This window comes from Penaeus monodon, chromosome 4 (assembly GCF_015228065.2).
Source record: "Penaeus monodon isolate SGIC_2016 chromosome 4, NSTDA_Pmon_1, whole genome shotgun sequence".
Lineage (NCBI taxonomy): Eukaryota > Metazoa > Arthropoda > Malacostraca > Decapoda > Penaeidae > Penaeus > Penaeus monodon.
This window is the reverse complement of record NC_051389.1, coordinates 4358339-4371233: the sequence shown is the minus strand read 5'-3', so window position 1 is coordinate 4371233 and position 12895 is coordinate 4358339. Positions and strand designations below refer to the sequence as shown.

The 12895-nt window shown below is 34.5% G+C and overlaps 1 protein-coding gene across 1 annotated transcript in view; it reads left to right on the top strand.

The window, feature by feature from the left end:
* Nucleotides 1-4339: 4339 nt before the first annotated feature.
* Nucleotides 4340-12895, top strand: part of LOC119572422 (fibrous sheath CABYR-binding protein-like) — a 12889-nt gene continuing 4333 nt past the window's right edge. The window contains exons 1-9 of the mRNA XM_037919539.1: nucleotides 4340-4366; nucleotides 4956-5119; nucleotides 5414-5504; nucleotides 8655-8794; nucleotides 8993-9044; nucleotides 9551-9714; nucleotides 9925-10070; nucleotides 10421-10537; nucleotides 11966-12070. Of these exons, the coding sequence (XP_037775467.1) occupies nucleotides 4340-4366; nucleotides 4956-5119; nucleotides 5414-5504; nucleotides 8655-8794; nucleotides 8993-9044; nucleotides 9551-9714; nucleotides 9925-10070; nucleotides 10421-10537; nucleotides 11966-12070 (1006 nt within the window). The remainder of the gene's footprint in view (nucleotides 4367-4955; nucleotides 5120-5413; nucleotides 5505-8654; nucleotides 8795-8992; nucleotides 9045-9550; nucleotides 9715-9924; nucleotides 10071-10420; nucleotides 10538-11965; nucleotides 12071-12895) is intronic.

Below are 12895 nucleotides of genomic sequence, written 5' to 3'. Positions count from 1 at the left end.
CATTATCACTATCTCCACCATCATCATTATGATTTGTAGTAGAAGCAACAGTATCATTAATAACCTCCCGTTCCTCCTATTTATGTATGTATATGTGTTTGTACACACACACACACACACACACACACACACACACACACACAAACACACACACACACACACACACACACACACACACACACACACACACACACACACACACACACACACACACACACACCTTCCATAGTCGCGCAATTTTTAAAGTTATCCGGAGATATATCCAGCTGCAAAACGTAAAATCGGCTCCTTCGTATATGATTAGCTGTTCACTTATCCTTAGCCTCCTAAACAAAGCTGCGTTTGAATGCATTATATGAAAATGAAAGCAATTATATTTTCTCCTAGCATATCCGTGGTCAAAATTAATTAATATCGAAGGGCATATCGCTTCCAATTCTTTACTATGAGTCATGATAAGGCTTTTGTATTATGAATACTTGTAGACTACATGTGCTTTCCATAACTTTCTTTTTGGACACGTAAGATCTGTTTTATAGTCTCAAAGTGACGGCGAAGTTTATTTAGAATTCAGGATTTCATGGTTTCAACACACACCCGAGACAGCGATAACAGGCAATCATTACTGTACTTCGAGTTCCCGGCTTTTTTCTTTTTTTTTCTTTTTTTTACGTCGATCCTCCTGTTATTTCCTTTGTCGGTGTACCATCATTGTTAAGATTACCATGTTTCTTTCCTCTTCAGCGTACCTGATGCCAGCTACCTGTCCATCCATCGAAAGGTTTTCCCCGACGGGGAGTTTCCCGCGCTCGCTGACATCGCGTGACGAAACGAATAGCCTCCGATATTTACTAATTCTAAGTGAGACGTTGAGAGTAGTTCTTAATCCCTCCATTTCGTATTGTTGAACAGGGATCCAGATATTTAAAATGATATAAGCGGCCTAGTCAGTGCGCTCGTGGCTCCTGAACACCTTTCTCCTGATTCCAGTAGCCACTGCAGCCGTCGGGTCAGTTTCTGCATTTTTGTACATTGTATTTCATTTGTTTTGATTCGTATATATATGTGCTATATTTTAAAAAATCACACTTGGAAATGTTTAATGCAAGATCTGTGTTAAGATTACCACCACCCATAGCATATCATAGATATAAAAAGCAATAAATTAGCAGAGCGTGGTTTCGATCCACGGACCTCTGGGTTATGGGCCCAGCACGCTTCCACTGCGCCACTCTGCTCTCCCTGGAAAGTGAATAGGAACTGAAATTTTAATTACACAAACGGATTTACTGAGGCCGGAACTTGCTAGAGTATCTGGTGATATTGGCATTACTATCATAATATTGTAATTGTTATCATTGCGATTATGATGATTATCATAATCATTATCACTATTATCATATTATTACTGTTATTAAGATAATAATAATAATAATTGTTATGATATTTATTATTATTATCATTATGATTAAGATAATAATAATAATAATTGTAATGATATTTATATTGTTATTATTATTACCATCTTCATTATGACCATTATTATCAATTACTATTTTTACCATTGTCCTTATTACTATTATACTTATTATCATTATTATTAGTAATAGGAGAAATATTATCATTGTTATTGTTATTATTATTTTCATTGTTCTCAATATTATTCCTGTTAAATTATTATTTTTATCAATATTGGTATTATTATCATTATTATTATTGTTCATCATTTTCATTATTACCTTCAATATTTCATTATCATCATTATTATATCTATCTTTATTATTCTTTCTTTCCTTTTTTGTTATTGCTATTATAATAATCATTGCTATTGGTATTACTATGACCATAAGTGTTAGTATCATCATTAATTTCATTATAACTTTCATTCCATTATCATTACTGTCATCTTTATCATTATCTATTATTTTGTTGTAGTAGCAACAGTATCATTAAATATCCTCATCATCATCACGCACATACACGTATATATATATATATATATATATATATATATATATATATATATATATATATATATATATGTGTGTGTGTGTGTGTGTGTGTGTGTGTGTGTGTGTGTGTGTGTGTGTGTTTCTGTCCGCCCACTAGTGTTTCCATCAAAATCTAGAGAACGAAAAAAATATGTATATACATTGATTTGGCCAAAAGAATGGTGTAAAACACAAAGCTGTATTTCACAAATATAGCCCAAGTTAATAATCCTATTTATTAAGCGATTTATAAAAAGCAAAAAAGTTTTTTCATTAACTGTTAATACCATCCTATCGCCCCACTACCGAGCTTTACCGTTCCCAGGGGGAAAGCTACCGCCCACTTTGGGAACCAGTGTGTTAAGGTTTTGCATTATCACTACATACAGACTATGTGTTCTTCATAAATTTTTATACCATCATCACTTTCTTTCCTCTTCAGCGTATCTCATGCCAACTACCTGTCCTTTCATCGAAAGGTTTCCACCGACGGGGAGTTTCTCGCGCTCGCTGGCATCACGTGGCGAAGACGACGAATAGCCTCCGACATTTACTAATTCTAGCAATAAGTGAGACAGTGGAAACAATTCTCAATCCCTACAATTCGTATTGTTGAACAGGGATCCAGATACTTAAAATAATATCTGCGGCCCAGTCAGAGGGCGCTCGTGTCTCGTGGGCACCTTTCTCTTCATTCCAGTAGCCACTGCAGCCGCCGGGTCAGTTTCTATATTTTTTGTATATTGTATTTCATTTGTTTTGATTCATGTAATTATCTTATCGCTAAAAATCTTAAAAGAAATTTATTCGAGATGAAAAGATCCCAATATACGGTGCATTTCAAGGCAGACATGTTGGAACATAGCAAACTTCACGATGCTTAGCTTATGAAAAAGTTTTATGTAAAACCTGTGTGTTAAGGTTACCATTACCCAGAGTATATCTCAGCTTTGTCCCTATGCGGGGTCGCCGTTGTGAATGAGCCTTCTCCATATATTGCTGTTGTTAACTAGCGCTACATTTATATTCTTCTCCCTAAGATCTTTATTTATACAATCTTTCCATCGTGTTCTAGGTCTTCCTGTTCTTCTGTTTCCTTGTACTTCCATTTCCATGACTTCTCTTCCTACGTGATCTTCCCCAGCTCTTCTCCTCAAATGGCCGAACCATCTCAGTCTTGCCTCCTGAATCTTGGAAATTTCCACTACTTCCACTACCTCTGATGTGGTCGTTTCTTATTCTATCTCTCCTTGTGATTCCAACCTTCCATCTCAACATCTTCCTCTCAGCTACTTAATGTCCCAATTCGCAAATGCTGAACTAGCTTCTTTGGCCGCCATCGTTCATGAGTTAGGGCGATGTATCTGATAGGATATCGCTTATGGGGGACATCCTAGCATTGGTGACTCTACTTGTTTGGGTCACAACATGTAAAGTTTTGGCGAGATTTTACAGGCGGATGCCCTTCCTGCTCCTAACCGACCCCATTTATCCGGGCTTGAGACTGGCTGATGAAGGGCTGGCTTGCACCCCACCAGGCTGGCATTACCCTTAGCATATCATAAATATAAAAACTTTATGTTATTTAGCAGCGCGTGGTTTCGATCCACGGACCTCTGGGTTATGGGCCCAGCACAGCACGTTGTTATTATTATCATTATTGTTGTTGTTACTGATATCATTATATCATAATTATTAGTATCATCACCATCATCATTTTCATTATTACCTTCGCACTATCATTATTATTGTTTTCTTTGTCTTTATATTCTCTATTAATTGATTGTTTTTTATCATATTATTGTCATTGATACATCATTATAACTGTTAGTATCATTTTCATTATTACTTTCATTATTTCATTATTATTACTATTGATAACTTTATCGTTATCTTTTATTTTATTGAAATAACAACAGTATCTTTAATATCCTCATCATCATCACACATACACGTATATCTATCTATCTATCTATATATATATATATATATATATATATATATATATGTGTGTGTGTGTGTGTGTGTGTGTGTGTTGTGTGTGTATGTGTGTGTGTGTGTGTGTGTGTGTGTGTGTGTGTGTGTGTTGTGTGTGTGTGTGTGTGTGTGTGTGCGTGTGCGTGTGTGTTTGTGTGTGTGTTTCCGTCCACTAGTCTTTCCATCAAAATCTAGAGAACGGAAAAAAATTATATTGACTTGGCCAGAAGATTGACGACATTCTTTGAAGATTTGCCATTTGGAATGACATGGTGCGTGACGCGCGAAAAAAAAACGCTATTTTCAAAATAAAGAGAAAGTCAAATAAATTTTGACCTCAGATCTCGTTTGAATGTTTGACTGTGTTCAAAATGTCAAAAATAAGTGTGGGCGAGAATGTACAGAAGAAAAAAGTCGCACGCACACACACATCTTTCATAGTCAGGCAGTCTTTAGAGATATCCAGAGATTCGATTCGATTCAATGAAAAATTATTTGCAATCTTTTTCACCTAACGTCGCCGTGGCCAAAATTAATTAATCTCCAAGTGCCCCCTAATCTTTACTATGAGGCATGTTAAAGCAGTGGTTCACAAACTATTCCAGGCTGGCGCCCCCTTGGCTTCTAGGTGTATTATTAAGCCCTCCCCCCTCCCCTCATACACACATGCAAACACACCTTTTTAATTTTGGTATGCTTCGGATCAAAAGCAACAAGATTAAACGCAAAGCGGCATTTCACTAATATAACCTTAAGTTAATAAACCTACTTATTCAGCATTTTGTAAAAGGTAAAACTTTTCTCATTAACTGCTCCTAATACCACCCTGTCGCCCCCCCCCCCCACCTACCGAGCCAGTGTGGGAACTAGTGTGTTAAGGCTTTGCATTATCGTTACTTATAGACTGTATGTGCTCTTCATAATTTACTTCTTGGACACGTAAAGTGTCTGGTATGAAGGTGACAGCGAAGCTTATTTGGATTTCAGGATTTCAGACTTCAACTGGCTAACCGGGGACAGCGAGACGAGTTATCACTGCTAAACTTTGAATCTTCGTCGTTTCTCCTTATTAATCCTTTGTCGATGAACTGTCACCAGTTCCTTTCCTCTTCAGCTTACCTGATGCCAGCTACCAGTCCATTCACCGAAAGGTTCTCACAGGGAGTTCCTCGCGCTCGCTGACATCGCGTGAACGAACACGGAGAGACGTTCAAGGCGGGCGACATTGCGCGTCAAATCAGAACGAAACGAACAGCCTCCCGACGTTTATCAATTCTCCCGCCTTTAATAATTGTAATAAAATAAAAGTAATAAGAGTAATTCCTATAAAAAAATAATAATAATAAAATTAAATTAAATAAAAAAAGTAATTCTTATAAAATAAAATAATAAAATAAAAGTAACAGAAGTAATTCTTAATCCTTACATTTCGAATTGACGAACAGGGATCCAGACAGCATCATGACGGTGGCCCAGTCTGAGGGCGTCCGTGGCTCCAGGACACCCTTCTCGTTACTCCAGCAGTCACTGGAACCAGTATATATATTCTTATAAATATTATATTTCATTTGTTCAAACATAGAAATGAAATCAGAGTTTTTTGATTCTTAATCGCTGAAACATCTAAAAGAAATTTATGCGGAATGAAAAGATAGCACCATACAGTGCATACCAAGACGGACATATCGGCGTATTGCAAATAACTGGACGATGGTCGACGTATGGAAATGTCTTATGCAAAATGTGTGATTATTTAAGTAACAGTTACACATAGGAGTATTGTGCAAGTAAAAAAAAAAATTATTTATATTTAGCAGAGCGTGGTTTCGATCCACGGACCTCTGGGTTATGGGCCCAGCACGCTTCCACTGCGCCACTCTGCTCCCGTACAAATTATGTTAATGAATACATACGTATTTTCTGAATTACTTACTGATCTATCTTGTGAGACGGATTAAGGCATTCCCACTTTTTGACTCGTGTAATAGTGAATATTTATATCAATCATCATTATTATATTCCATACAACCGACCTAGAAGAAATATTATTGTCGATTGTTATTATTTCCATTGTTATTATCGTTGTTGGGTCATTATCATATCATTATAATTTTTATCGTGATTGCTATTATGATTATGATTATTTTTATCATTATCATTATTATCATTATTATTTTGTTGTTGTTGTTACAATTATAATAATGTTGATATAACCACAATAATAATGAATGTTATTATTATTATTATTATTGTTATTAATGATTAATACTTAAAACAAATAAATGTGCTACACATCGAAAGTCATATAGCACTATGCTAAAGTATATTAGCGAAAAGCGTTAGGCATGAGCTGATGAATAGGGTAAAGTCTTGTTGAAATCAAACAACTGTGCCAAACATCAAGGGTCACACAGCATTACGACAAAGTACTTTAGCGAAAAGAGGGGAAAAGGGGTATTCTGATAATCACAGCTATTTGTTTCGCGAGTCCTAAACTCAGTGCATACTTGCTTTTACAATCCGCAGCCTGGTTACGTCACTGATTGTAATTTCAGTCCTCGTATTAACAAGGTGTCAGAATTTCTCGGTGAAAAATGTTTGGGTTATTTGTCTTATTTGGAATTCTTGTCGATATTAAATTCACATATCAAAAAAAATAAAAATCAACTCTTTTTGTATTGAATATTTGGTTTCGAGATGTTAGAATCTTTGAGTCGTTTCGGTTAATTTTCTGGTTTAATGTGTGTGCGGCCGTGTACACACATATGTGTATATATATATATATATATATATATATATATATATATATATATATATACACATACACACACACACACACACACACACACACACACACACACACACACACACACACACACACACACACACACACACACACACACACACACACACACACATATGTATGTATGTATGTGTGTATATATATATATGTGTGTGTGACCTGAAGATGGCATCCAGGTGGATTTCGAAACTGTAGTCTCACTTTCAATAAATCTAGTTTATGTATTGTGGGTTTTTCTTCCATATGTATATATGTGTTTCTGTTGTGTGTGTGTGTATGTGTGTGTTTTTTATCTATAAAAAATAGCAAAATAGAATATTACCATATATATACACACACAAATGTGTATATATATACATATATATATATATATATATATATATATATATATATATATATATACTATATATGTGTGTGTGAGATATACATATATATGTATATATATACTATATATATATATATGTATATATATATATATATATATATATATATATATATATATATATATGTGTGTGTGTGTGTGTGTGTGTGTGTGTGTGTGTGTGTGTGTGTGTGTGTGTGTGCATATATATGTGTATATATATATATGTGTTTAAATCTATACATTTTCATACGCACACACACACACACACACACACACACACACACACACACAACATACAACACACACACACACACACACACCTACATATATATATATATATATATATATATATATATATATATATATATATATACACACTTACACAAAAAAAGAGAATATTACCAGTACCTTCTATCAAAGCATACAATACTTCATAAATACACATACTCTTCACATTGGAGAAAATAATAGTAATGAGAGTTCATAACTATCAAAACAAGACACATTCTACTAAGAATCTCATCATGAATATAAATACTTAATGTTGAACACAAGCTCTTCAGGAGAAGAAAGGGAGTGTGATACATTTTGATAAGACCACAAAAAACGTAAAATAAAAAATATAAACAAACGCATTCCTTTTGATGTTCTCAAGATGAAAGAATATTTATATAACACTCTATACACGCCCATCGTGAGATCAAGTAAAAAAAAAAAAACACCATTTAATGATGATACCACGCAGAGAAGGGAATATAATTAAACCCCCTGAACTTTATGGACCTAGGGATTCCAAAAATCGCCAGATAATAAAAAAAGATAGACCATGGGAGCCATTAAAAAAAAGAAAAAGAAAGAGAGAGAGAGAGACGCTTACGTAACGAGTCAGAACAAGTCTCCTCAGTTGCCAGGCGTAGGACGACCTCCTCCCTGCACAGCCATGGCCGCTCTTCGGGTACGTGAGATTAAAGCCATTTCTCCTGTGAATTAAGGGTATTTTGGAGTGTTTTCTGTTTATTGTGGGGCCTTTTTATTGGGGAGGGGTATAAGGCTGCGGAGTGTGGGTGGTGGAGTGGGTTGAGAAGGTCGGGATATAAGGAGGGTGTGTGTGTTATGTACGTGTGGGGTGTCTGTGTGCAAGGAGCCGGCGGGGGTCATGGGGTGTTGTTTAGGGAGATCAGCTGATTTTTACCTTTGGGGGTGGGATGGATGTGGGATTGAGGCTGTTAATGGCATTTTACGAGAGAATATGTATGGGGGGGTTGGAGGAGGTAATAGGGGGGTTTGTGGTCAGGAAATAAGGGGTGGGGGGTTTATAATTCAGATATTTAAGAAAGAAATTTTTGAAAGGTTTTGGTTGATAGGTATTAATGATTTCAGGCACGATTTCAAATGAATTGGCTTTCGCATTAATGAGTTCGTGCGTGATTAATATATGATTTTAATACATGTATATATTTTTTTGGCTAGATATCTTTAATAGTTAATGATTTGTTGATATGTGTGCCCTGTGTCATAGTATCATGTTATTGGAATTAATGCAAACTTTCTAGCCAGGTTGTCATTAGTAAAATTGCTAGGCCTTTGGCAGAGGTTGAAATTTAGTAAAATTTCTAGGCTTTTGGCAGAGGTTGAAATTATTAGGTTGGACTTCAGGTTGTAGGCATTCCATCACAAATCATACTATTTGTCAAGTAGATTTTGTTAGAACACAGTCAGTGTAATTATAAGATAGTCCTACACTTAAAGCCCAGTGCTTTCAATCGCTTTGTATCATGTGATATATTGGTACAATAAGTTGCATGTAATAATAGAATTAACGATAAATGTTTAGAAGATGACCTTTTCATGCTCTAGCAAAAGCAAGAGAATCATGTCAGCTCTGGAGAGTGGAGTTTGTAGTTTGACAGTGAATTTGCCAGGGAGGTCTACAATTTTTTATTTTTGCCAAAATATACATGTTATTATTATTATTTATTTATTTATTTTTTTAGTGGTGGAGTGCTTAAAAAATCATGTGGCTCTTAACCTAGGTTGTGTGTGAGTTCTGTAAAAAAAAAAAAATAAATAAATAAATAAAATAAATAAATAAAAAAAATAAAATAAAAAATAAAATAAACGAATTAGATATTTTCCCAAGAATATGGAGCTAATAATGAATTTATGAAAAAAATGTAATAACATTACCTTCTGAATGCATTTTGTGGTTTGACATTTTGAAGCATTCAAAGAGGGTAGTGATTTAGTATAAGCTTCAGTGTAAAAGGTAAAGGTTTCACTAGAATGTTCAGAAGTGATTGTTTTGATTTTCTGGGGATGAAATACTGCCTATTTATTTAATTAGAAACATTTAGTAGTTGGTGTATAACAATATGAATTCCTAAACATATAACACATTCTTTAATTTGATCACAGCTGGTAAGAAAATGGAGCGTTCCATTAGCAACAGCCGTTGCCGCGCCAATCTTCACTCCAGTCGTCCTCGCGGAGTCAGATAAGAAGGACACAGAAGCAGCTTCTTCTCGTTTGGTTCGACCCTCTGATCTGCCCATCTACGAATCCCCAGATGAAGTCCTGGAGTAAGTAGTGAAAGTGGATAAAAACATTACAAGTTGTATCCTCAGAAGATGAGGTGTTAAAGAGCCTAACAACCTAATTTTTTAAAAGTTTGAAATCGCACACATACAAGGATAGATAAGCTGTGTGGTTATTTTAATGTGTTTATAATATCTTGTCTTTTATCTTTCTTGTAAGAATTGAAATACTGATTGATTGTGCTTTATTGTCAGCTTCGAATATCATGGGCGGGAGAGGACGGCCCTGGAGGAAAACATTGGCGTCGTGAGGAAGGAAGTGGAAGGCGTCATCGATGCAACACGGGCCACCAGGGAGAAAATAGTGTATGTTTGTGAGACTGGCAAGGCTCATACCATGGGTAAGGTTTTTTCTTCTTTTTCTTCTTCAGAAAATGTCATCTTTACACAGTTGCTTGAACTAATTGATTTCTGCAACCCGTATGGAAACAGTGCTTATTAGGTCTGCCTCTGTCCTAACATAATTTTATTTTTGTTTTATGGCTGTGATATGAAAATTTGGTTAGATTTTGATACATGTTTTTAGGAGTCTTTAGAGTGCTTTAGAGAAAGACCATGGGAATAGTTTTACAAGCTGATGATACATACATACTAATCTTAGTTTTTCAGGATATGCTATGTTCTATGTACTTGATCTAATAAGTATATATAGTTGCATAGACTATTACTAATATCAGTGCATTTGTCTCAGAAATACTTTATTGTGGTGTCTGTTGTATAGAACCTGTAACTTGTCCCGTGTTAAAAGATGTGTGTGTTTGTCCCATAGCCACAGTGGATATGCTGAAAGAACTTAAACCATCACCAGGTTAGTGAACTTTTTCTGTTCCTTTTCTCTTTGAATGAGTGCTGGAAATCACGCGAAATGCATAAGAATAATTTTCTAATAATCAAGAGTTAAGCTTGGCATTTACATTAGGCTATTTCTTGTATAGTTATCTGTAAGTAGGATAGGTTAATACAGATATTTATAATATTCTCAATGTTTAGTGTTGATAGTTCATATAACATAGATTTTCATTGCAGTAAATATTACAGTTTGTTTTTTATGGAGTTTTTGTCCAGTGTTTTTATATCAGTCGGGAAAATTCATATTTGTTTCAGACATCAATGTGGTAAGTTTATAAGCTTATCTGTGTTGACATTTTGTCTTTTCCAAATATATTCCTAGTCATTAATAGATTTATTTTATCCAAACTTAACACAGTTTCAATTGAAGGAACAGTATCATAATTAATATTAGTATTTTCTTGTATTTTCTCCATCGGGTCAAACTTGAAATATGGAAGATAATAAAGAATTGTATGCTAAAATTTTGATATGACATTAGTATGTAATATTTGAATATCACTCTAATTAGAGATAGATAGGTTAATGTTCACAAATTGGAATTTGCAATTATGTTCGTGGAAAAAATCACATGAGGTAAGAATTATTCATCCTATCAAAATTAATCAATGCTCACTAATTGGATTTTACTATTATTTTCATGGGAAATTCTCAGGAGGTAAGAATTATGCATGCTGTCAGAATTGCTCATTTATAATTGACCTTGGACATGCTCGATATGTTGTGTTTTACTGAGAAATATTTTGAGTATTTTATCACATTTTATTATGTAATGCTGCTTTAATGGACTTAATCAGATGGTAAGATGATACAAACTGTTTTTCCTTCTTAAGTATATTGTTCGTGTAAATGTTGATTTTTTTTTTACAGTCGTAGAAAATAAATAATGTGTTGTATAAGTATTGTATATGGGTAGAAACTGCATTGTTGTATTTGTTATAGAAGTCGTTAGCACTGAAGAAAACAGTTATTGTGTTTCACTCTTTTTGTGTTGTTTATTTTATCTTCTGCACCTTCTCTCTTTCACCATAACAGGAGCCTGGTATTGGGATTATACCTTTAGGGGTGTTATATCTTGTTTCAGAAGAATGATAGATTATTTCTTCTCGTATTGCCTGTTTGTGAAAGATCTGTCAATTTTTTTTCTTGCTTTAGTTGCTTAGGTGTCTTTCCAGTAACTTTCCATAAATGTCTTTGATGGAATAGATGTTAAATGTAATCTGTTCTTTTGTAGATTGCTTTGTTGACATTTTGTTTGGCATTTTTGCTGTATTAGTTTTGGTTTTGTTATTATAAGGTTGTAGGAAAGCTAGGCACTTGAAATTCTTCAATATAGTCTTGTTTTATTAGTACTTTTTACCTCTCTTTTACCAAAATAAATTTTTAGGTACCTTCAGTGAAAATGCCATACAGGGGCTGAAAAAAGGTGTTAAGTACATACCTCCAAACTTTTGCTTGTTTTTGTGGTTCAGCCTTTATAATGCAGCCAGATGTAGAAAAAAATACTGTATGGCAACTCCTTTTTCTCGACCAGTGGTATCGTGATTTTGTGAATACCTCACTGCTTTGAGCTTAGAGTAGATAGCATATTTAACTAGTTTTACTACCAGTCATTTTATAGGTCTCTCTTGTGCTTCAATTAGACTCAGAAGCCATGCAGCATAGCATCTGACTGCTGCATGTAAACCAATCAGTCTCATTATAGTAATGAATCTTGCTCAAAACCTCTTAATATGTAGAAAAGGGATGAATGAGAAAGAATATTTTCACAGCACATGAGATGTATTTGACCGGTTTTGATTACACCTCTGTCAGAAATACATCTATTTCTGATGAAGATATAATTGAGACCAGTCAAATACATCTCCTGTATTGTGGAAATATTCTTTCTCATTCATACATTTTCTACATCCTCACTAACTTTACCAATTATTTTGCCAGTCTTTTTGTCACTTACAGATGTTTCAGAAGTAACTTTGCTCACCATAGGACATGAGAACTTAATTTAAACCTACTTGATGGGTTTAGTGGTGTATTACATATTTCTGTTGATCAATGAGGAAGACACGTGAAAATCATTCAAATTTGGGAAGAAATGTGGCAGATATATATATAATGATTTTAAGACTTTTTGAAGCCATAACACTGTTCAATAACATTTACTTGATAGTACCAGGATATGTTGTTTTTGATAGGAGCTAGTGCATAAGAGTATATGAAAACATGATAGGCATAAGTATAATATTATAGGCACTTTCATTACATCTGGTAAATGTGACGTAATGTATGGCAGCATTCCATTATGTATACGAAATCT